A 26,582-nucleotide genomic window follows, 5' to 3' on the forward strand; every position below is an offset into this window, starting at 1 on the left:
TACAAAATCTGTTCCCCTTCCCCTGAGGATGTTTCTGACCAAATTGGGTTCAAGTTCATCAATAACTTCATGACTAGCAGCAATTTAAAGAAATTACCTCTTTTTCCCATATTGGGCTCGGTCTGCCCTTTGGTGGTCAGAGTCACCATTTATACAAAATTGGTTCCCCTTCCCCTGAGGATGTTTCTGACCAAATTGGGTTCAAATCCATCAATAACTTCATGACTAGTAGCAATTTAAAGAAATTCCCTCTTTTTCCCATATTGGGCCCTGCCTCTCTGGCCTCATGTGGTCAGAATGGTCATTAATTCAAAATCTGTTCCCCTTTCCCCAAGGATCTTTCTGACCAAATTTCGTTAAATTTCATTTAGTATTTTATGACTAGTAGCAAATTAAAACAAATGTTGAAGGATGATGGACGGCCAGTTGGGCCAGATGAGCTAAAAATTTCACTATGAACTTGACCTTAACATTATAGCAACTTTTATATATTCCTATTGCACATCAGTACAGTGACAGTGTGACTTGGGAAACACCATGGTCAATATGGTGACAGTGTCATTAGGAAATGTACACCGTGGTCAATATGGTGACAGTGTCATTGGGACACCATGGTCAATATGGTGACAATGTCATTAGGAAACGTACACCGTGGTCAATATGGTGACAGTGTCATTAGGAAATGTACACCATGGTCAATATGGTGACAATGTCATTAGGAAATGTACACCGTGGTCAATATGGTGACAGTGTCATTAGGAAATGTACACCGTGGTCAATATGGTGACAGTGTCATTGGAAAACATACACCATGGTCAATATGGTGACAATGTCATTAGGAAATGTACACCATGGTCAATATGGTGACAATGTCATTAGGAAATGTACACCGTGGTCAATATGGTGACAGTGTCATTAGGAAATGTACACCGTGGTCAATATGGTGACAGTGTCATTGGAAAACATACACCATGGTCAATATGGTGACAATGTCATTAGGAAACGTACACCATGGTCAATATGGTGACAATGTCATTAGGAAATGTACACCATGGTCAATATGGTGACAATGTCATTAGGAAACGTACACGATGGTCAATATGGTGACAGTGTCATTAGGAAACGTACACCATGGTCAATATGGTGACAGTGTCATTAGGAAATGTACACCATGGTCAATATGGTGACAATGTCATTAGGAAATGTACACCATGGTCAATATGGTGACAATGTCATTAGGAAATGTACACCATGGTCAATACGGTGACAATGTCATTAGGAAATGTACACCATGGTCAATATGGTGACAGTGTCATTAGGAAATGTACACCATGGTCAATATGGTGACAGTGTCATTGGGACACCATGGTCAATATGGTGACAGTGTCATTTGGACACCATGGTCAATATGGTGACAGTGTCATTAGGAAATGTACACCATGGTCAATATGGTGACAGTGTCATTAGGAAACGTACACCGTGGTCAATATGGTGACAGTGTCATTAGGAAACGTACACCATGGTCAATATGGTGACAGTGTCATTAGGAAATGTACACCGTGGTCAATATGGTGACAGTGTCATTAGGAAATGTACACCATGGTCAATATGGTGACAGTGTCATTAGGAAACGTACACCATGGTCAATATGGTGACAATGTCATTGGAACACCATGGTCAATATGGTGACAGTGTCATTAGGAAACGTACACTGTGGTCAATATGGTGACAGTGTCATTGGGACACCATGGTCAATATGGTGACAGTGTCATTAGGAAATGTACACCGTGGTCAATATGGTGACAGTGTCATTAGGAAACGTACACTGTGGTCAATATGGTGACAGTGTCATTGGGACACCATGGTCAATATGGTGACAGTGTCATTAGGAAACGTACACCGTGGTCAATATGGTGACAGTGTCATTAGGAAATGTACACCATGGTCAATATGGTGACAGTGTCATTTGGACACCATGGTCAATATGGTGACAGTGTCATTAGGAAATGTACACCATGGTCAATATGGTGACAGTGTCATTAGGAAACGTACACCATGGTCAATATGGTGACAATGTCATTGGGAAACGTACACCGTGGTCAATATGGTGACAGTGTCATTAGGAAATGTACACCATGGTCAATATGGTGACAGTGTCACTAGGAAACGTACACCATGGTCAATATGGTGACAATGTCATTGGGAAACGTACACCGTGGTCAATATGGTGACAGTGTCATTAGGAAATGTACACCATGGTCAATATGGTGACAGTGTCATTGGAACACCATGGTCAATATGGTGACAGTGTCATTAGGAAATGTACACCATGGTCAATATGGTGACAGTGTCATTAGGAAACGTACACCATGGTCAATATGGTGACAATGTCATTGGGAAACGTACACCATGGTCAATATGGTGACAGTGTCATTGGGAAACGTACACCATGGTCAATATGGTGACAGTGTCATTAGGAAATGTACACCATGGTCAATATGGTGACAGTGTCATTAGGAAATGTACACCATGGTCAATATGGTGACAATGTCATTAGGAAATGTACACCATGGTCAATATGGTGACAGTGTCATTAGGAAATGTACACCATGGTCAATATGGTGACGATGTCATTAGGAAACGTACACCATGGTTAATACACTGAGAATCAAATGTCAACAAAAAATTGTCATCATTAACGTTCAACAGCCTTAAATTTTGTTCACCAAATATGTTCATCATAAATATTCAAGTATATTACCTGGTATATCACCAACCTAATCAATGTACATTGTAGTTAAAACCCATTTCCTATTTCATACATTGATACTATATTCTGATTGTAATCCAGTTGTATTATTACAAGTATCCTTAGAAATGTTAGATAAAGTCAACAATATGTACCTAGGTCAATGGAATAGGCACACTGGGGCCATCAGGAAGGCATTGAGGGATTTTTTACCAATGTTCATGTTGATGATGAAAATTATATCAAATTTTCTGTCTTAATGAGAAATCACATCCATTTTTTAACCCACAACATAATAACCCCAAGTTATCCTTGGACCATCATCATCATATGGCTCTATAAGATTTTAGAGTGGTCTCCCTTGAGTCATAGCCAGCAATCACTACCAACATCTGGAATGACACTGGACAACATTTGTGCACTTTTAACCAAATTTTTCCATTGTTTGATACAGATTTCCCTTTTTCAATATTAAAGACTCACATCCTCTAATCTTTATGATTTTGATTAACAACAATATTAAATTTAATCTAAAATATACTTATTGTATATCATCAACAATGAAAATAATCTAGAAGAAATACAATTGTTTAAAATACCTGAATATGACTTTACCACATATAATGCCATTCTTCCAAGATATAAGCCTATACCTATATTAACACAGCCCCCTCTTCTGAGTTATAGGCCTACACCTATAGTAACTCAGCCCAGTCATCTGAGTTATAGGCCTACACCTATAGTAACACAGCCCAGTCATCTGAGATATAGGCCTACACCTATAGTAACACAGTCCAGTCTTCTGAGATATAGGCCTACACCTATAGTTACTCAGCCCAGTCATCTGAGTTATAGGCCTACACCTATAGTAACACAGTCCAGTCATCTGAGATATAGGCCTACACCTATAGTAACTAGGGCTGGGTATTGCGGACCAAAACCGTATTGCAATATATTGCAATATTCAACAGAAACTTGCAATACGTATTGCAATATTATTGACCTTAGTACCATCAACTTGCTCGTCGTCCGCCATTTTTCGTTTCTAGTAAACAATCATAATCTCGAAAGTGCTTGATTTTAACGTAGATGTCCCATACGGCCAAGCGCTTTAGAGACAATGAAACAAGCGCCCCACCAATACGACATAATGACGTTCTCGTGTGTTTCTTTCACGTTTACATAAGTAATTTACGCTATTGGTGCCAACACATAATGTTAAATCAGTGATTAATATGCCTTTTTGTTAACCATCGCGATATACCGGTTTCCAGGGTTTGTGTACCGGTATATCGTATCGACCTGCCAAATTCGCGGTATACCGGTATTTCGATATTATCGCGCACCTCTAATAGTAACTCAGTCCAGTCTTCTGAGATATAGGCCTACACCTATAGTAACTCAGTCTAGTCTTCTGAGATATAGGCCTACATCTATAGTAACACAGTCCAGTCTTCTGAGATATAGGCCTACACCTATAGTAACTCAGTCTAGTCTTCTGAGATATAGGCCTACACCTATAGTAACTCAGTCCAGTCTTCTGAGATATAGGCCTACACCTATAGTAACACAGCCCAGTCATCTGATATATAGGCCTGCGTATATAGTAACACAGTCCAGTCATCTGAGATATAGGCCTACACCTATAGTAACTCAGCCCAGTCATCTGAGATATAGGCCTACACCTATAGTAACACAGTCCAGTCTTCTGAGATATAGGCCTACACCTATAGTAACACAGCCCAGTCTGAGATATAGGCCTACACCTATAGTAACTCATTCCAGTCTTCTGAGATATAGGCCTACCCCTATAGTAACTCAGCCCAGTCATCTGAGATATAGGCCTACACCTATAGTAACTCAGTCCAGTCTGAGATATAGGCCTACACCTATAGTAACACAGTCCAGTCTTCTGAGATATAGGCCGACACCTATAGTAACACAGCCCAGTCATCTGATATATAGGCCTACACCTATAGTAACTCGGTCCAGTTATCTGAGATATAGGCCTACACCTATAGTAACTCAGTCCAGTCATCTGAGATATAGGCCTACACCTATAGTAACTCAGTCCAGTCATCTGATATATAGGCCTACACCTATAGTAACACAGCCCAGTCATCTGAGATATAGGCCTACACCTATAGTAACACAGCCCAGTCATCTGATATATAGGCCTACACCTATAGTAACTCAGCCCAGTCATCTGAGATATAGGCCTACACCTATAGTAACACAGTCCAGTCATCTGAGATATAGGCCTACACCTATAGTAACTCAGCCCAGTCATCTGAGATATAGGCCTACACCTATAGTAACTCAGCCCAGTCATCTGAGATATAGGCCTACACCTATAGTAACTCGGTCCAGTCATCTGAGATATAGGCCTACACCTATAGTAACACAGTCCAGTCTTCTGAGATATAGGCCTACACCTATAGTAACTCGGTCCAGTCATCTGAGATATAGGCCTACACCTATAGTAACTCAGCCCAGTCATCTGAGATATAGGCCTACACCTATAGTAACTCAGCCCAGTCATCTGAGATATAGGCCTACACCTATAGTAACACAGTCCAGTCATCTGAGATATAGGCCTACACCTATAGTACCACAGTCAAGTCTTCTGAGATATAGGCCTACACCTATAGTAACACAGTCCAGTCATCTGAGATATAGGCCTACACCTATAGTAACTCAGCCCAGTCATCTGAGATATTAGAGGCCTACACCTATAGTAACTCAGTCCAGTTATCTGAGATATAGGCCTACACCTATAGTAACTCAGCCCAGTCTTCTGAGATATAGGCCTACACCTATAGTAACACAGTCAAGTCTGAGATATAGGCCTACACCTATAGTAACTCAGTCCAGTCTTCTGAGATATAGGCCTACACCTATAGTAACACAGTCAAGTCTGAGTTATAGGCCTACACCTATAGTAACTCAGCCCAGTCTGAGATATAGGCCTACACCTATAGTAACTCAGTCGTGTCTTCTGAGATATAGGCCTACACCTATAGTTACTCAGCCCAGTCATCTGAGATATAGGCCTACACCTATAGTAACTCAGTCCAGTCTGAGATATAGGCCTACACCTATAGTAACTCAGTCGTGTCTTCTGAGATATAGGCCTACACCTATAGTAACTCAGTCCAGTCTTCTGATATATAGGCCTACACCTATAGTAACTCAGTCGTGTCTTCTGAGATATAGGCCTACACCTATAGTAACTCAGTCCAGTCATCTGATATATAGGCCTACACCTATAGTAACACAGTCCAGTCTTCTGAGTTATAGGCCTACACCTATAGTAACACAGTCCAGTCTTCTGAGATATAGGCCTACACCTATAGTAACACAGTCCAGTCTTCTGAGATATAGGCCTACACCTATAGTAACTCAGCCCAGTCATCTGAGATATAGGCCTACACCTATAGTAACTCAGTCCAGTCATCTGAGATATAGGCCTACACCTATAGTAACTCAGCCCAGTCATCTGAGATATAGGCCTACACCTATGGTAACACAGTCCAGTCTTCTGATATATAGGCCTACACCTATAGTAACACAGTCCAGTCTTCTGATATATAGGCCTACACCTATAGTAACACAGTCCAGTCATCTGAGATATAGGCCTACACCTATAGTAACACAGTCCAGTCTTCTGAGATATAGGCCTACACCTTTAGTAACACAGTCCAGTCATCTGAGATATAGGCCTACACCTATAGTAACACAGTCCAGTCATCTGAGATATAGGCCTACACCTATAGTAACTCAGTCCAGTCTTCTGAGATATAGGCCTACACCTATAGTAACACAGTCCAGTCTTCTGAGATATAGGCCTACACCTATAGTAACACAGTCCAGTCATCTGAGATATAGGCCTACACCTATAGTAACACAGTCCAGTCTTCTGAGATATAGGCCTACACCTATAGTAACTCAGTCCAGTCTTCTGAGATATAGGCCTACACCTATAGTAACTCAGTCCAGTCATCTGATATATAGGCCTACACCTATAGTAACTCAGTCCAGTCTGAGATATAGGCCTACACCTATAGTAACACAGTCCAGTCTGAGATATAGGCCTACACCTATAGTAACACAGTCCAGTCATCTGAGATATAGGCCTACACCTATAGTAACTCAGTCTAGTCATCTGAGATATAGGCCTACACCAATAGTAACTCAGTCCAGTGATCTGATATATAGGCCTACACCTATAGTAACACAGCCCAGTCTTCTGAGATATAGGCCTACATTATTCCTATGGTAACTCATGCCAGCCCAGCCTTCTGATATATAGGCCTACACAATAATAACATAACTACTTATTCTTAGATCAGATAACTTGAAATATATAGTTAAATAAATCTTAAGATGGAAATATATTTACCTGCCACAAATGCGCTGAAGAAAGCTCCTGTAGGCATTCTTACTTATGATTTAGGACACACACTTGGTGCAGAATGGAGTCAATAGGTCAGTAGTGTACTGCTGTGGTCAATTGGTCAATTAGCACTGGTCAGTACCTCTGATAATGCAGCACACATGTACTGAGTGCTGTGGCATATTTACCAGTCAGTAATTAGCATGGAAATTGATCACATACAGCGATACACTGTCTCCAAGGTATGTAAGAACATCACATCCATGTAGTTCAAGCTCCTTAGAATATCATATATTGCCAAGTACTGTCTCCAAGGCTATTACACTTTTAATATTTAATGTCACACTTAACTCACTTATCGTTAAAAATTCACCACTAGCATTTTTGAAAGATCACTACTTTCACTTTACCTCTATATAACACAGACATCAGTGTAAAGACATCTTAGACGTCGAGCCAAACATCCTCACGCCCAATTAGTAACCACTCAAACTGGAGACATGACAGTACTGCACCTTATCATTAACCTCACGGATGTTGTCAATTTAATCTTGACATTTAAAGGAAATGATTTCTATCTGGTCAGTGACACAAATGATATAATAGCTCCAAAACAACAAGAAACAAGGTGCATTTGACAGTCACCTTGAACAATTCAACAACATAAGCCTGTCATAAATGATGAGAGCTTATCTTTGGTGATCGATGTACAGCTGCAGACTGACAATGAATTGTCTCTAACACTTCTGTGTACACAATGCCACAGACAATGTCTGACAGGTCATTTATATATATCTATATATAGTCAGGTGTGTCAGTACATCCAAATTATTCCACAGCCGATGCAAGAATACTGAAGTCACCGCAGTCGGTGATCTTGACAGCTGCTTCCCAGACTGTACCATATTACAGGAGCCGATGTGTAATTTTATCAAAATATGTAAACAACATTATATTAATTATTTTCCACATTTAGTTTAAATTAAATTTTTCAAACTGTATTTGTCACAGCTGGGATATCCTCTGTAGCTCAATAATATATAGCAATGTCACTTGAACAACCTCCAGATAAAGTCCTGTCCTAGTGTTAATGGTAACTGACCACTAACTCACTTAGTTGTTAAACAGTCATGTTATCTGTACCTAATCTCAGAATCACTGCAGGTTGCAAGCAATATATGTAGGTTATTTATAGTTCAAGGTATGATGTTGACCATACCTCAATATACAAAGGAAATGTGGTCACTGGGAATGCTTGCCTTTAAAGATCATCCTCTCCACATGTATCATTATAGGATCTCTGAAGTTGTTTACATGTGAGCGTTCCAGATGACATGTTTACATGACAAGACTTCCTTAAATCAGATATTTTACAGGTGAGATTGTACAGGTGTGAAACATCCTTGAATTAGATATCACCAGGTGTTAAAGTATAGCCCAGGTATCATTCATTGTCCATATAACTAACTTCAATCTCCGATAGTGATAATACACATTATTATCCAGCATCTATATATACTGTCCATACAAAATGGTTCAAGTGCTTGTGAGTACACTGGAACTGTTTTTGTCACTGTATAGGTGTACTGGTACCAAATTTATAGACCTATACCATAATTACTCAAGGTGTCCTTACAAAGAAGCATGCGGTCTTGCCATACGTCCGTCACATGGTTGTCGTATGAGGCACATATACATGTACCAGGTAACTCCAAGAATACTATATATATACATGCATGCAACCCACAGTGACACCGACATAAAATATATAAAACATATCACTATGCAGACTGATAAATCTATAACATACAAATTGTCATTGAATATAAAAGTATTTACTAGAACTGTACACTCAGGTCTATTAAAACATGAAAATTGTCAATATTTTTATTTGTACATTAAAATTCTGTCAATACCTTTTTCTACATGTTCAATTTATTTGTATTATTCTGTCAAATTTAAAGCTTTTATCTTCAAACTGTGTCAAACATATCACAAAGTTGATTTATATGTATATATATAAAAAGGGTCAAAATTTGGGGGGTTTTTTAATTAAAGAAAATTATAGAAACTTTGGCCAGACCAGGATTTAGATATATACGCTTGGCCTCAGACTATAGATGGTATACACCTGGCAGTCCACACAATGGAGCTTCATGTACATCTGGTCACAGATTGTCATCACATTACAAAAAGTCAATATCAAGCCTTATATAACGATACATACTTATATTCATGACACTTTCATAAAATATGTTGGTAATATAAATATGTACACAGATATATGTTTTATTATCATACACAGATATATGTTTTATTATTATCATACACAGATCATGTTTTATTATCATATACAGATCATGTTGTATTATCATATACAGATATATATTGTATTATCATACACAGATCATGTTGTATTATCATACACAGATATATGTTGTATTATCATATACAGATATATGTTGTATTATCATACACAGATATATGTTGTATTAATTATCATACACAGAAATATGTTGTATTATCATACACAGATATATGTTGTATTATCATACACAGATATATATTGTATTATCATACACAGATCATGTTATGTTCTATTATCAAACCAATTCACTTTAAAGTACACATATATTTATCAATATATATCAGATCAGCATGTAAACATTGGCACCTGTCCAAAACAGCGACTGTCCACTAAAATTGACCTACATATTTTCTATGTTGGGATTAAACTGGTAACATAACCTTGTTGAAGGTTACACCAATACAAGTAGTAGTTTTCCTATCACTGCAGAACAGCATGAAATAACTGGTTCCTTATAATAATTTACTGGGACAGAGACTGTAACCAATACCTATATATATACCTAGACAGACATAGTAAATACCTCGACATACCTGTACAAGTACAAACATACAGGTATATATACAATGCTTTTGTATATTTTATCAATGACGCCTTCATAGCTATATAGGCATACAGATGTACACTGACAAAAATTCATTTCCATACATGCATGTATATAACATTAATGCAAATGTATTCAAGCAGTCAATAATAGATAAAATAATATTCAACCAGTCAATAAACTGCAAGTCAATAAATTACAAGCTGTAGAATTTATATCCCCACTTCCCGCCTTTCGTGAGGGGTAATCTGATAATATTTGTTGCTGTGATTGCACGGAAACATCCAAAAATTCAATTTTTCGTTAATCAGGGGGCCATAACTCAGCAAAATAACATCCCCGAAAAGTGGTGATCGAACTTGATCATGCCATTTAGCCATTTAATGCTATTACCAAGTTTCAAGAAAATCTGATAATATTTGTTGCTGTTATTGCACAGAAACGACCAAAAATTACACTTTTTGTCAACCAAAGGGCCATAATTATAACTCAGCCAAATATATATAATGTCCACGAAATTTGACGATCAAACTTGGCCAAGCCATTCCGGCATTTAATGTACATGTTGTTACCAAGTTTCAGGAAAATCTGATAATATTTGTTGATGTTACATGTATCATTGCATGGAAATGAAGTGTGACAAAAAGATTAAATATGAACAAAAGTGAAAACCTGAAATTTTAAAAGATAGGACGGGAGGACATTACCCTCAGAGAATATACAATATATACAAATGTAACATTTGATGGCATTCTGACCAGATATTTAGGATTAGTCAAGATTTAGTCCCCAAACTGAAATCTCTAGATGTAAAATGTAAGTAATATGACTCATTTTTGAAGTTGTTTCACCATAAGGAGGCCAAGGGGCGTTCATATAATTCCAATTTCTCCACTGGAAAGGGGAAGGGCACTTAAAGGGGGAGGGATGCTAATTGTGACGAATATGGTGTATGATTCACAATTTTGCACATGTATATAATATATATATACGTGTACCTGTAGATTGATGGTCCTTTACCTTATATAAATGGAAGTATATAGGCCTGCATATTTATTACATCACCATAGCTATAGCTAATGGCATGCAGATTGTTTCTTCTATAAAGGACCATCTCAGTAATGAATAATTCATTTTGGTGTGATTGAATGATAATGTACATAATCCCTGGTAGATAATAATAAAAGTATATACAGTATAGTCAAAACAACCAATACACCCAGGATTTACACTAGATATAAACTGTCTATTGTCAATTCTGGTAGCATATGTGTTTATTATACTTCATTAGTATTACATACAGTGTATCAAAATTCACTGGTAACATACAGTGTATCATACTTCACTGGTAACATACAGTGTATCATACTTCACTGATAACATACAGTGTATCATACTTCACTGGTAACATACAGTGTATCATACTTCACTGGTAACATACAGTGTATCATACTTCACTGGTAACATATAGTGTATCATACTTCACTGGTAACATACAGTATATCATACTTCACTGATAACATACAGTGTATCATACTTCACTGATAACATACAGTGTATCATACTTCACTGATAACATACAGTGTATCATACTTCACTGATAACATACAGTGTATCATACTTCACTGGTAACATACAGTGTATCATACTTCACTGGTAACATACAGTGTATCATACTTCACTGGTAACATACAGTGTATCATACTTCACTGGTAACATACAGTGTATCATACTTCACTGGTAACATACAGTATATCATACTTCACTGATAACATACAGTGTATCATACTTCACTGGTAACATACAGTGTATCATACTTCACTGGTAACATACAATGTATCATACTTCACTGGTAACATACAGTGTATCATACTTCACTGGTAACATACAGTGTATCATACTTCACTGATAACATACAGTGTATCATACTTCACTGGTAACATACAGTGTATCATACTTCACTGGTAACATACAGTGTATCATACTTCACTGGTAACATACAGTGTATCATTGATAACATACAGTGTATGATACTTCACTGATAACATACAGTGTATCATACTTCACTGGTAACATACAGTGTATCATACTTCACTGGTAACATACAATGTATCATACTTCACTGGTAACATACAGTGTATCATACTTCACTGGTAACATACAGTGTATCATACTTCACTGATAACATACAGTGTATCATACTTCACTGGTAACATACAGTGTATCATACTTCACTGGTAACATACAGTGTATCATTGATAACATACAGTGTATCATACTTCACTGGTAACATACAGTGTATCATACTTCACTGGTAACATACAGTGTATCATACTTCACTGGTAACATACAGTGTATCATACTTCACTGGTAACATACAGTGTATCATACTTCACTGGTAACATACAGTGTATCATACTTCACTGATAACATACAGTGTATTATACTTCACTGATAACATACAGTGTATCATACTTCACTGGTAATATACAGTGTATCATACTTCACTGGTAATATACAGTGTATCATACTTCACTGATAAGAAACTGTATACGATACGATCAATGTTACACCTTGATATATCCAGTGTTTTTTTCAGGTAATTTTTTCAACAGCCTATGCCTTTTCAATTGGGAAAATAATTGCAGTGTTTGGTGAATTTGGGAAAATAGCAAATAATGACAAAATACTTAAATAAGTCAAAACACTTCATTTATTGGCTTTTCTAGTCTGCCTCATGATATGAAGAGTCAGTAGCAAGCATCCTGGGTTATTACTTATATAATTAGACTACAAAACAAAGGAAGTTTTCTTGTTTTCATCTTGGTGTACACATGTTTGTCTACGGACTCTCTGAAACGCTTGCCTGCATGTCATTTGTGGAAAGCGCAACAGTGATCAGGATTCGAGTTACCTCCCTTATACCGTTTATACGACTAATTGAGGCCAACTTGCCTATCGCGGAAGTAAATTTGTCAGTCTACTGTTCACGTGTATGATGATCAACTATCGTACCATAATATTCACATATTCTAGGAATGAAATACAATAGATAACCAGATAGAAATTCAATACAATTTTTTTTTTTTTTTAAATTGGGAAAAATGACGTTTCAAAATTGGGAAAATACAACTTTTTTTGGCAAGGGGAAACAGCCTAAAGTCGGCTGTAGATCTGGCCAAAAAAAAATCACTGATATCTTTGTCAATATCTAGGATAATAAGCTACGTGGCATATTGAGTTAAAATCCATGTTACAACCTGATACAGTGGAACCTCTATAAACCGAACATGCATGGGACATGGATATTTGTTCAGTTTACAGAGGGTTCTGTTTGGAGAAGTTGATCGAAATGACCGATTGAATTCCTGTTATAATTGGTTGGAAGATGTTTTATTAGAATGTACCCGATTACAAACCGGCACGTATGTACATAGACAATTTGGTTTGTCTGGATGATATGAATATCGTGAAAGTTAATCAATGTATATATTGTAGATTATATATGAGAAATGCAAATGACTATAACTGTAGCTTTAAACAGTATCTGTGTATGTACAACTGCACTTTACAATCGACCAACATTTTGTTACTGCAGTGAAGCTTTGTCATGTACATGTAGATGGAGCCGATACAGAATATTTTACACATCAAATAAGTGTGTGAAGATGTTTTGTTTCAATATCAATTACAATTGATCAGTTGATACTGTGGTCGTATTTCCGACATCAGTATTGTCTGAAAAAACCTTGAACACAGGCTTCATTTACGACCATACCAAAACAACCCCCTTTAATTTAATTAGGGCCTCATTTAAATTAGATGAGAAACTCAGGCTTCCAGCTCTACTTACATAGAAACCGCAGCGCTTAAATTAAGTGTGGCATTGTTTCATAATTGTTGTGTTGATTAAACACTAGGCCTACCGTCATAATGCCCTCCTGGGGTATATATTGGATACCTCTACAAATCACCTACATGTATACTAGGTCCCGACACACAATTAGGCTTCACACAATACCCGTCACAGGTGTTGTTTCATGGTTGACTGGCCTGACCTCGTGTCATAATCGCTCAGGTAAGGCTGGTTTTCAGAAGTAATTTTTGGTATATTTGAACAGGAAACGGACAAAAAATCAATCCAGTGTTCAGAATTCAGAGGGATTGGTATTTGGAAGTTTTTTAATACTATAATAAAGAAGGACGAATTCCGTACAATGACAATTCGTTCTGTATTCAGAGGTGTTCGGTTTTTAGGTTCGGCTTTCGGAAATAGCACTGTGTATCTTCGTTGATTTCTGGGGTAATCAGCTCTGTGGCTTACTGAGTTACAATCTATCTTACACCCTGATATATATCATGAAAATTATGAAAACAACACTATTTTAGATAAACTCTCTGAATTCTGTAGATTCTGATTATATACCAATTATAAACTAGGTCATTTTATCAAATTCAAATAATTTTATATTGAAATATCTGTTTTAATGTTCCTGTAACTATCTCTTAACAAATTAATTACCACATCAAAACATTTGTGGAGGAGTTCAATCATCACTGATTATATAATTACACGTAATTTAACGGTTTGGTTTTTTTCTCAAATCTTACTCAGCACAAGTGTAGTGAAGCACCTTAAGCTTTCCCAGTAAACTTCAAACCTTGGCCTGTTGATCAAAATCATATATGCAACATAATGCATGCAATACAGGAAAATACATGTACAATGTCTGTTAGTCCAAATTTTCTGACGATCTTGTATATATGCAGATACACCACAAGGCAGTTTTAAAGGCGAAATTAACATCAGAGCCCTTCAGATTAAATTTCTGTATGCATTTAGTGTTACACTTGGTACACATTCTTCTTGTAACATGGAAAACGATCACAATTTTTGTAAGCTATATTTGTAAACATAAAACATACATTAATTATGTAATAGAACCATTTTTTTTTAATTTAATTAAGTACAGAAACTGGATAAATTTATAAGAAAACTTAATCACGCCAATGTGACACCTCCACAGAAAACAACTGCGACAAATGCACTTAAACCTTTGAGATCTCTCGCAGTACATGAAATAAGTGTATGGGGTCATTGGAAAGGAGATGTCAACCAGTTCATGGTAGAAAATCAATCAATAATGGTTACATCATGTTAATGTCGTGTCCTTTGAGATAAAACTGCTAACTACTATTGAGCGTATCGACACTCTGATAATATATAGAACATCTCTCAAACATTGTTAGGTTGCGTGTAACATGAATAAACAGCTAAAACGAAAATAGAGTTCAATCGAGCAAGACACTGACCACGGGGCATAAGACCACGTGTTTCGACATCATAAAACGAAATCGACATAGTTTACTTCAAAATTCTTATTTAAAGACTCTCTTTAAATCGATTCGCTTCATCATAATTTGATAAATTATCATGTAGACAGACAATCTTACCTTTATTTGGAAGTGAAACACTTGACTTTTGCGACATGATGACGAAGGGTGTGCACATAAATCTATGACGTAGTAAGCACTTCCGGTTAAAGAATCGGCAGTTGAACCGTTTACTAAGGTGAGTTTGTTGTCATTAAAACAAAGGATGTCAATAATTCGTCAATACAGTCATTGAATACATTTTTTCAATACAAGTCTCGTTTTTATCATATGTACATTATGACATTTATAAATGCTTATTTCGGTATTAACCTTCTGTTTGCTAACAACAGCAGTCTGTCCTCCAGCCAATGCATAACGTTACTTATTCTTCTTTATCATTGGCCAATTCCGTCAAAAATGACGATTACATTAGCGATCTGATGGAGAAACGGACGTGAAGAGGGTTATGTACAGTGAAGATGTTTATGTGCTTTGAAGTCCTCAAGTGTAGTGCATTGTACTGCTGCTACCATGTCTGGTGTAGGTTTATGGTGTAGGGCCAGAGAAAACTCGGGCTACAGGAAGGAGTTCTGTTCTGATGTGGCTTGCGATATACTGGCTATATGTACTGGCTATATGTACCAGTAAATAATTTTACAGTTCTCTTGCTAGATAGTAGACATTGGTTGAGAGGACACGGGGTTAGTTTCCTCTGGCTCTGACACCATACACCAGACATTGTCCTGTAGGTTGTTGATGTGGTAGAAGAATATGAGTGGTCTGAGCACTGTGCCCTTGGTTTTGTTCCTTTAACTGGTCCTCATTAATGTTGTTCTTTGTAGGAAGAGAGAGGATAAACTTAAAATACCAATTGATTCTGATGATTTTAGGGTCTGGGTGTACATACAAACAAACACAACTCTCAATGATCTGGATTGTACTCTGTGCTAAACTGTGCTGTACGTATACAGATACATAAATTTTTCATGTATACATGTAAATGACTGTAAATTAAAAAGAAACATATTATTAAGACAACATAGAATTACAGAGAATAATTTTAATGTTTTAACTTTCTAAAATGGTTATATATTAAATCCTATATCAAGTTTAATCATTTTTAAGATGACATGTATAATCTAATTGAGTGTGCCATACGTAAAGTATCAAATTAAAGCTCTCAATGGGGAATGTTTATCCAATTTTCTTAGGTATGCAATGACTACACTCCTGTTAAATGCCAATATGACAAAATAGAAAACTATTGGTAGTATATATATATAGCTTTAGATAAAACTCCTTACTTGTAGTTGACATCCATGATAAGTATATAGATCTATGATTTTACAATGTACAATTCTAGTGTTTATGTTTGATGTATTACAGAAACATGACAACGAAAACACTCCAGCTGCGCTGTACATCTAAGGCTGGCCAGCAGGTACTTACAGGCCTAACACTGTCATCCAGTGTTGGCGAAATGATAACCAAGATATCTGAACTGACTAAAATCAAGAGGGACTGGATCAAGATTAGGACAGGTTATCCTCCTAAAGTTGTTGAATTGTGTGATGAAAACAAATTATTGACCAGTCTCCCATTCAGGTCGGGCGACACTATCATTGTAGAAGAGGACAGAAGTCTTGAATGTGAAAATAAACAGAAGCGAATCGACAATGTTCTTCAGTCACAGAGCCTACAGAGGCAAGGCATGTTGATGAGGAAGGTTGTGCCAGCTGACAACTCGTGTCTGTTTACCAGTATATACTCCCTGATGAATGACGGAGAGCTGGATCTGTCCTGTTCCCCCATGATGAGGGAGTTGATAGCAGGTGTAGTCCTTAGTGATCCACAAACATTTAATGAAGCATTTCTTGGCAGGTCTAATTCAAACTATTGTAAATGGATCATGGACAAGGAGTCCTGGGGTGGGGGTATAGAAATCGCAATCTTGTCTAAATATTACGGTGTAGAAATAGATGTGGTGGATACTCAGAGTGGTAGAATTGATCGGTTTGGTGAAGATCAAAATTACCCTGAAAGAATTCTCGTTATTTATGATGGGATTCATTATGATCCACTGGTGTTAGAACCCCTCATTCCAGGTGAAAATGTTACCACAATCTTCTCAACTAAAGATGCATCAATCCTGGCCCAGGCTATGGAAATAGCAGACGAAGCTAAAGCATCACGTCAATTCACGGATGTGTCATCCTTTACGCTTAAGTGTTTGATCTGTCAGAAACAACTTACTGGACAGTCTGATGCACAACTACATGCCAAAACTACAGGACATATAAACTTTGGAGAGGTTTAAAGCTGTGCAATACTTTTTTCATATGATGATTAGAGATAAATCAAAAGTGATATTATTAATATAAGCATTGAACAGATATGTTATCCAATAACTTACATAGTGTACTGTATTACAGATATGTTACCCAATAACTTACATAGTGTTCTATATTATTGTTTGCCATATGGTCAAGTCATAATACAGACATTTTGATTTGATTTTGAAAATAAAAAGTTAGTTTATTTATATTTTGTGTTAAATAAACAGGAAACTTCGTGTTGGGAAGTGCTCTGAAGTTTGGTACATATTGTTTATGTATTGCCTGTATGAAGAACGATCTGATGAATATTATTATATATATAAACAACTTGGACATCCTATGTTAGTTTTACAAATATTTTAAAAACATATTGTACATAAAACATTAAAAGTATTGAAACAAGTAATGAATGAATAAAAACAAATGTGTACATACATGTATTAGTTAACAATGAAATCAATGGTTTTGATGACTTTGTTTAAACTGTTCTGAATGTTTTCTTCTCATACTGCCCTTATAAACAGCATTTTGAAGAAACATTGTAAGATTGACAAGTTAAAGAAAACATCAATGTTTTATTTATTTTGTTTAAATATATTTATTCTAATTTTGTATGAAATTATAACAGTAAATTATTTGTTCCTGTTCGGAATTAAAAGTCCTATCCTGATTATAACTTGCCACATTAAGTATGAATTCCCCGTTTGTAATCAATGTCTGTGTATCTCTCTAAATATAGAAAATATTGTTATTTGGTATTGATATTTATCATGTCTCTATATTTGTCATGTCTCTATATTTGTCATGTGTAGCAAGTTATTTGATGTTGTATTGTATTGCCCAGTCCAGTTCCACTACATTCCTCCTTCCTTCAACAAAATCTCTAACCTCAATGTTTATAATTCCTTGGTGTATTAATAATTGACTAAGTTACAGTAAACTGGGTCACATGTATTTATAATTGACTAAGTTACAATAAGCTGGGTCACATGCATTTATAATTGACTAAGTTACAGTAAACTTGGTCACATGTATTTCTAATTGACTAAGTTACAGTAAACTTGGTCACATGTATTTATAATTGACTAAGTTGGTCACATGTATTTCTAATTGACTAAGTTACAGTAAACAGGGTCAAATGGATTTCTGATTGACTAACAAAAGTGACTTAAAATCTGAGTGGATATTTTTGAAGACTACCATGGTACATGTACCAATGTTATAAAGGTACTATGTATTTACACATCAAGGATGCGAAGCTTAAAAAATGGAAAAGCTATGAATTTATCCATCTCATATTACCATTTATATAATATTCATGTACATATCTATAATAAAACAATGTACCTATAAACACATGTACAAGAATGTAAACATTTGCATACTGTGTATCATATGTACATGTACATACTTATCATATACTTATCTTTGATGCTTCGGGTTTTTTTTTTTGCAGACTTTTGAAAAAAATGCAAATGTAGATGAATCTACCTAGCTTTGTATGATGGTAGATAGCGATACTATGTAAGTTTCCTGTGGAGTCATAATATTAATGAAAGTTTCCTGTGTGAGACACGATATTGATACAAGTTTTCTGTGGGAGTCGTGATATTAATACGTTTATGTTTCCTTTGGGAGTTGTAATATTAATGTAAGTTTCCTTTGAGAGTTGTAATATTAATGTAAGTTTCCTGTGGGAGTTGTAATATTAATATAAGTTTCCTATGGGAGTTGTAATATTAATGTAAGTTTCCTTTGGGAGTTGTAATATTGAAGTAAGTTTCCTTTGAGAGTTGTAATATTAATGTAAGTTTCCTGTGGGAGTTATAATATTAATGTAAGTTTCCTATGGGAGTTGTAATATTAATGTAAGTTTCCTTTGGGAGTTGTTATATTAATGTAAGTTTCCTTTGGGAGTTGTTATATTAATGTAAGTTTCCTGTGGGAGTTGTAATATTAATGTAAGTTTCCTGTGGGAGTTGTAATATTAATGTAAGTTTCCTCTGGGAGTTGTAATCTTAATGTAAGTTTCCTTTGGGAGTTGTAATATTAATGTAAGTTTCCTGTGGGAGTTGTTATATTAATGTAAGTTTCCTGTGGGAGTTGTTATATTAATGTAAGTTTCCTTTGAGAGTTGTAATATTAATGTAAGTTTCCTTTGGGAGTTGTAATATTAATGTAAGTTTCCTTTGGGAGTTGTAATATTAATGTAAGTTTCCTGTGGGAGTTGTAATATTAATGTAAGTTTCCTTTGGGAGTTGTTATATTAATGTAAGTTTCCTTTGGGAGTTGTAATATTAATGTAAGTTTCCTTTGGGAGTTGTTATATTAATGTAAGTTTCCTGTGGGAGTTGTTATATTAATGTAAGTTTCCTTTGGGAGTTGTAATATTAATGTAAGTTTCCTTTGGGAGTTGTAATATTAATGTAAGTTTCCTTTGGGAGTTGTAATATTAATGTAAGTTTCCTGTGGGAGTTGTTATATTAATGTAAGTTTCCTTTGGGAGTTGTAATATTAATGTAAGTTTCCTGTGGGAGTTGTAATATTAATATAAGTTTCCTATGGGAGTTGTAATATTAATGTAAGTTTCCTTTGGGAGTTGTAATATTAATGTAAGTTTCCTTTGGGAGTTGTTATATTAATGTAAGTTTCCTGTGGGAGTTGTTATATTAATGTAAGTTTCCTTTGGGAGTTGTTATATTAATGTAAGTTTCCTTTGGGAGTTGTAATATTAATGTAAGTTTCCTGTGGGAGTTGTTATATTAATGTAAGTTTCCTTTGGGAGTTGTAATATTAATGTAAGTTTCCTTTGGGAGTTGTTATATTAATGTAAGTTTCCTTTGGGAGTTGTAATATTAATGTAAGTTTCCTTTGGGAGTTGTTATATTAATGTAAGTTTCCTTTGGGAGTTGTTATATTAATGTAAGTTTCCTTTGGGAGTTGTAATATTAATGTAAGTTTCCTTTGAGAGTTGTAACATTAATGTAAGTTTCCTTTGGGAGTTGTAATATTAATGTAAGTTTCCTTTGGGAGTTGTTATATTAATGTAAGTTTCCTGTGGGAGTTGTAATATTAATGTAAGTTTCCTGTGGGAGTTGTAATATTAATGTAAGTTTCCTTTGGGAGATGTAATATTAATGTAAGTTTCCTTTGGGAGTTGTAACATCAATGTACATGTATGTGGTTTTCTGTGTCGTTTCCTGGAATTGTGATGTCATACTAAATATTGACAGGCTGAAGGAAGTGATAATAATCATAGGACAATTTCTTTATTCATCTGGCTGATATATATATGTTTTATAAGCAGATATATCTATAATACATAACACAAATAGCGATTGTAGGAATTTTTGCTAAGTCCCTGTGATTTCAACCCTCAGCCTATAGATATATTTATGGATGTCTTATGTTGATACATGGTATGGAATTGGTGTAAGTTACTACAGATATGGTTGGTACATGTCAATTATCTATATTTATCAAACTCGGTGTTGTGTAAATGCATGCATTTCAACATTTAATGCAATTTACTTTCATGAAAAATGTACAATTTTATGTTTGTCAAAATGAAAATTAAAATAATTTATTGAACTATTTGTATTTTTTTGTGTATGAGTTTTAAAATCAGTATCGCCTGGACCCAAGAACTGAGCTGGTGTACATGTTTGTGGGGTGTAATAGTTCAGCGTCTAAACTAAATTGCCTCCTGATGATAATATCAGCCTGATTTGACCACACTTGTTATCCCTGAATAGAAAACATCATGTTTGAAGGATGAACACACATTAAGTGATGATAAGTTTGGTATCAGATTAAACACTATCTATAAAGGTTTGTCACAAGGGTTCAACATGAAAATGTTATTATATTGATGAGTTTTAAGACTAAATAACTTTACCATCTCTTTTCAAACGAGTTTTCTCCATATTTGATGGATTGTAGTTAAGTCTTAAATATTCTTCAAGCAAATCCTGACACCACTCTAACTAATAGTACAGAAATACATGTATGGAAGTATTGTGGACTGTTCACCAATTGAAATAGGATTGGTATCTGTCCACACAGCACTTAATAGCTAGTCTTATACAGTTTTTTATGGGGCGCCGTTTTACTATTTATTCCCATTTGGTGATATCACCTATTCAATCAGTGATATCACTAATTCATTTTTCAAATAAGTGATATCACCCATTCGAATAGGTGATATCAGTTAATGAAACGAATAGGTGATATCACTTATAAAATTCTTAAGTGATATCACCAAATGGGAATAAATAGTAAAACGGCGCCCCATAGTTTTTAAGATCAAGACGGTCCAAGGGAGCCTATCCATATGAGACTTGGTAGACTCTCAGTAAAAGTCATAAGTAGGTAATTACAAAAATTCTATTTTACATCTGGTGATTTAGAAAATACTGCTGATGATTCGCCCGTCGTTACATAACTTAGGACTGTGACGTATATGAAAAGAAACGCCTGATGAGTAGATTATATTTATCATCTAAAAACAGGAGCCTGGTGTCTTTCTGATTGGTAGACAATATGTCTTTATCATCTAGAACCAAAAGCCAGGTCTTAATCAGAGTTATATAGTGTAATCAGATATACAAAGCGTGTTAATGTCACCTATATTACCATGCTAATGTTATTTATATTGATCTGGAAGTCTAGATAACACCACACAGACGTATGTTAGCCATTGTAAGCGTTACTTTACCATACACTGTGACTTCCAATGCAGTGTAACCGTTTCCTTGTTAGCCATGGCCATCAAATCTGATTAAACAAAATATCGTCTGGTTTGTTAAACTGAAGTTTTATCGCGGAACTAGACAGATCAGCGACATCCTTTGAATTATATTACTTGCCGATCATCTAGAAACAACTTCTATCGTTATTAACGGATAAAATATTATACAATTCTGGCACACTGATTCTATCGATATGGTGATTTATGGAGCGAAGAAGACCAATATCAACCCAACTCCATAAGTCATCATCGGTAAACACAAAGTGCTTTATAACATTTTGGTATCAAAATCAGGTATGATCCCGTGACAATTAAGCTGCATCTTACTCCATAATATTCATCACAGCTTAATAAACACCGCATCTTTGATGAATTCGTGCAACTTCACGGAATGTATCTGACAAATCTGATTGGCTGAAATTATCCAACGTCGCAGAACACCCACACGCGCGTACAATACGACGTTTTATCGATACACACGTGATCGGATGTAGACCGATCGGCGTTTGATACCAAACTGAAAATCTTAATTTTGTTTTCATTTCGCATCGGATTTTATTAAACTTGTCTGGAGGTTTGGAGATTTGCTCTCCGAGGCTTGCAAAAACAAACATCTGAAATCTAATATGAAATGAAAAGTCATGAAGATCCTGAATCTTCGAAGACCATGGGTCTTGAATCCGTGCAAATCTCGGTCCCATTTCCCAATCTTTCCATCCTTATCATCTCGTTCCTAATCAAATCTCGTTACATTTCTTTTCCTCCATTATGCTTACCGAGTCTGTGAACCACTTATTTCTCCCCTTTTCCCTTATTCATCATATTCTCCCTTCAACCACTCCTAATTTCTATTCCATATTCTCCCTTCAACCACTCCTAATTTCTTTCCATTCAATTATTCCCTGTTCCTGCCTTCCTCCCCGATCTTTACCCCGAATCAAAACTGAACCCCTCCTCCAGTTCTGTATCTCGAGTCTGTTTGAGTCGATGTAATACAACTCTGTGTGTTTTTATATATGAAGTAACATTAAAACAAGCCGCCATATGTTAATATTACCCGACAGTTTTATAGACTGATATAAACAGCATGCCCTCAGGCTTAAAACAGACATTTTTTTATGATTAATAAGTGGTTTACTAGAAATCCTCGCATTATTAGCCCGTATCTCGTTATAAAACGTTCTGTGTGATAAATCTCGGGGATCATCACCGATATAGATCTATACTATGATAAATCTCAGGGTACAATCCATACTTATGTAGACTGTATGACAAGTCTCGGGGTACAATCCATACTTATGTAGACTGTATGACAAGTCTCGGGGTACATCACCGATATAACTCCATATTTAGAAGACTGCATGCGTCTATTCACTACCTCGTACTCATATCTTATATTTAAAAAAAATCTACTCTACATTTGATATTTATTAAAGTATATATTAATTAAGTCTATATAAATGTGGTATGTACAAACTCCTTGTTCACTTTTGGTCAATACTGGTATTATACTACCTTGACAATATAGGTGTTGAACATTTTATTCTGGTTGCAAAAATGTCACCGTGTATGACTTAATATAGCATTACATTAATCATTCTCCGTTTCTTGGCGTGTGTTATAGACTGACACAATCCGTCTTCACTGACCGACCTTTGGATAGATGTTTGTAAGTTACTATACAAAACAAGTTATATAATCCCCGAGATACTATAGGATATATAGAAATGACTCCTAATATTACTACGTCCTATCTACCGACTCTTACTTCAGCACGCTATACTGGTTAGTGTCGGTCGAGTTTCAAACCTTTATAACAAATGATAAATGTACTTGATTTACACCCAAATGTGGATAATGCTGGTTAAACTCATGTCTGTATGTGTGTTGCACTCACCCTGACTAAGGTTCGGACTCGTTACAAGTAATACACCAAGTCCAACTCGTTACAAGTATTACACAAAGTCCAACAACTCGTTACAATAATACAATTAATACTCCAAGTCCAAACTTTTCATTTCATAACAGAACTACGTGACAACACAGTGGCCATGTTGTCCTTCTGAACGAGCAAAACATTTGTCATATGAGTGAACCTTCATTTTCAGCTCAATCGATATTATATTTCCTGTTGGTGCTAGCCAGTGGTCCCACTCAGTCGCATGCAGCTGAAACAATGACGTAATAATACACTCAAACAGGCTTTTAGGAAAAGTGCGTGGTACGTTCTGTTCGGGCAACTGTCACCTCCAAGCGAAAGTTGTTAAAGAACTGACGTGTTAAATTCAACACAAAACACTGGTAAGATACGTGGCCTTTTTGTTTTGTAATTTTTTGTGTGTCAAGCTAGCTAAATCTGAAGTAAGGGTTACAGTATTCCTACCGTCGTCGGAAGAATGACGTCATTTTGTAAATGTTCTCTCGTTTATACAAACGGTCAGTACTACGCCCATAGCTGGAGAGATTAACATATACAACCGGTCAGTACTGCGCCCATAGCCGGAGAGATTAACATATACAACCGGTCAGTACTGCGCCCATAGCTGGAGAGATTAACATATACAAACGGTCAGTACTGCGCCCATAGCTGGAGAGATTAACATATACAAACAGTCAGTACTGCACCCATAGCTGGATAGATTAACATATACAAACGGTCAGTACTACGCCCATAGCTGGAGAGATTAACATATACAAACGGCCAGTACTACGCCCATAGCTGGAGAGATTAACATATACAAACAGTCAGTACTGCACCCATAGCTGGAGAGATTAACATATACAACCGGTCAGTACTGCGTCCATAGCTGGAGAGATTGACATATACAAACGGTCAGTACTGCGCCCATAGCTGGAGAGATTGACATATACAACCGGTCAGTACTGCGCCCATAGCTGGAGAGATTAACATACACAACCGGTCAGTACTGCGTCCATAGCTGGAGAGATTAACATATACAAACGGTCAGTACTGCGTCCATAGCTGGAGAGACTAACATATACAAACGGTCAGTACTGCCCCTATAGCTGGAGAGATTAACATATACAAACGGTCAGTACTGCGCCTATAGCTGGAGAGATTAACATATACAAACGGTCAGTATTGCGCCCATAGCTGGAGAGATTAATATATACAAACGGTCAGTACTGCGCCTATAGCTGGAGAGATTAACATATACAAACGGTCAGTATTGCGCCCATAGCTGGAGAGATTGACATATACAAACGGTGAGTACTGCGCCCATAGCTGGAGATATTGACATATACAAACGGTCAGTACTGCGCCCATAGCTGGAGAGATTAACATATACAAACGGTCAGTACTGTGCCGATAGCTGGAGAGACTAACATATACAAACGGTCAGTACTGCGCCCATAGCTGGAGAGATTAACATATACAAACGGTCAGTACTGTGCCGATAGCTGGAGAGACTAACATATACAAACGGTCAGTACTGCGCCCATAGCTGGAGAGACTAACATATACAAACGGTCAGTACTGTGCCGATAGCTGGAGAGACTAACATATACAAACGGTCAGTACTGCGCCCATAGCTGGAGAGACTAACATATACAAACGGTCAGTACTGCGCCCATAGCTGGAGAGATTGACATATACAACCGGTCATGTTTTATGATTGTTTTCCATTAGAATAATAAGCAGTCTATTTGACAGAAATCAAGTACAGAGGATGCACATATATATACTTTGGGCCTAAATGATAACATTATGTTTCATCAGCGCCATGGATAGTGTCGGTGGTCTGACCAGTGTTATGAATGTGACATTTGTGTCATCAGCGCCAAGGATGGTGACATTTGTCTGATCTGCGCCAGAGATGGGGTCGTTTGTCTCATCAGCGCCAAGAGTGGTGTCATTTGTCTCATCAGCTTCAGGGATGGTGACATTAGTCTCATCAGCGCCAGAGTTGGTGTCGTTTGTTTAGTCAGCGCAATGAATCGTAATGTCTGTCTCTTCAGCGCCAATGATGGTGTCATTTGTCTCATCAGCGCCATGGAGGATGTCATATGTTTTATCAGCGCCATGGATAGTGTCATTTGC

General features: G+C 36.4%; 2 protein-coding genes across 3 annotated transcripts in view; one reads left to right on the forward strand and one right to left on the reverse strand.

The window, feature by feature from the left end:
- Positions 1-15,559, reverse strand: part of LOC117331328 (6-phosphofructo-2-kinase/fructose-2,6-bisphosphatase-like) — an 82,613-nt gene extending 67,054 nt beyond the window's left edge. Inside the window, exon 1 of one of the 2 annotated variants that reach the window (XM_033890001.1) lies at positions 15,512-15,559. In XM_033890001.1, coding sequence (XP_033745892.1) covers positions 15,512-15,548 — 37 coding nt within the window. In that variant the 5' untranslated portion in view covers positions 15,549-15,559. Of the gene's footprint in view, positions 1-7,151; positions 7,447-15,511 lie in introns of those variants that run through there. The other variant, XM_033890002.1, reaches the window with a different exon arrangement.
- LOC117331330 (ubiquitin thioesterase OTU1-like) lies at positions 15,517-18,092 on the forward strand. The gene is made up of 2 exons (XM_033890004.1): positions 15,517-15,629; positions 16,820-18,092. Exon 2 carries the CDS (start codon positions 16,824-16,826, stop codon positions 17,748-17,750), a length of 927 nt encoding a protein of 308 aa, XP_033745895.1. The 5' UTR covers positions 15,517-15,629; positions 16,820-16,823; the 3' UTR covers positions 17,751-18,092.
- Positions 18,093-26,582: the final 8,490 nt, after the last annotated feature.

The sequence above is a fragment of the Pecten maximus genome, chromosome 7 (genome assembly GCF_902652985.1).
Source record: "Pecten maximus chromosome 7, xPecMax1.1, whole genome shotgun sequence".
Taxonomy (NCBI): domain Eukaryota; kingdom Metazoa; phylum Mollusca; class Bivalvia; order Pectinida; family Pectinidae; genus Pecten; species Pecten maximus.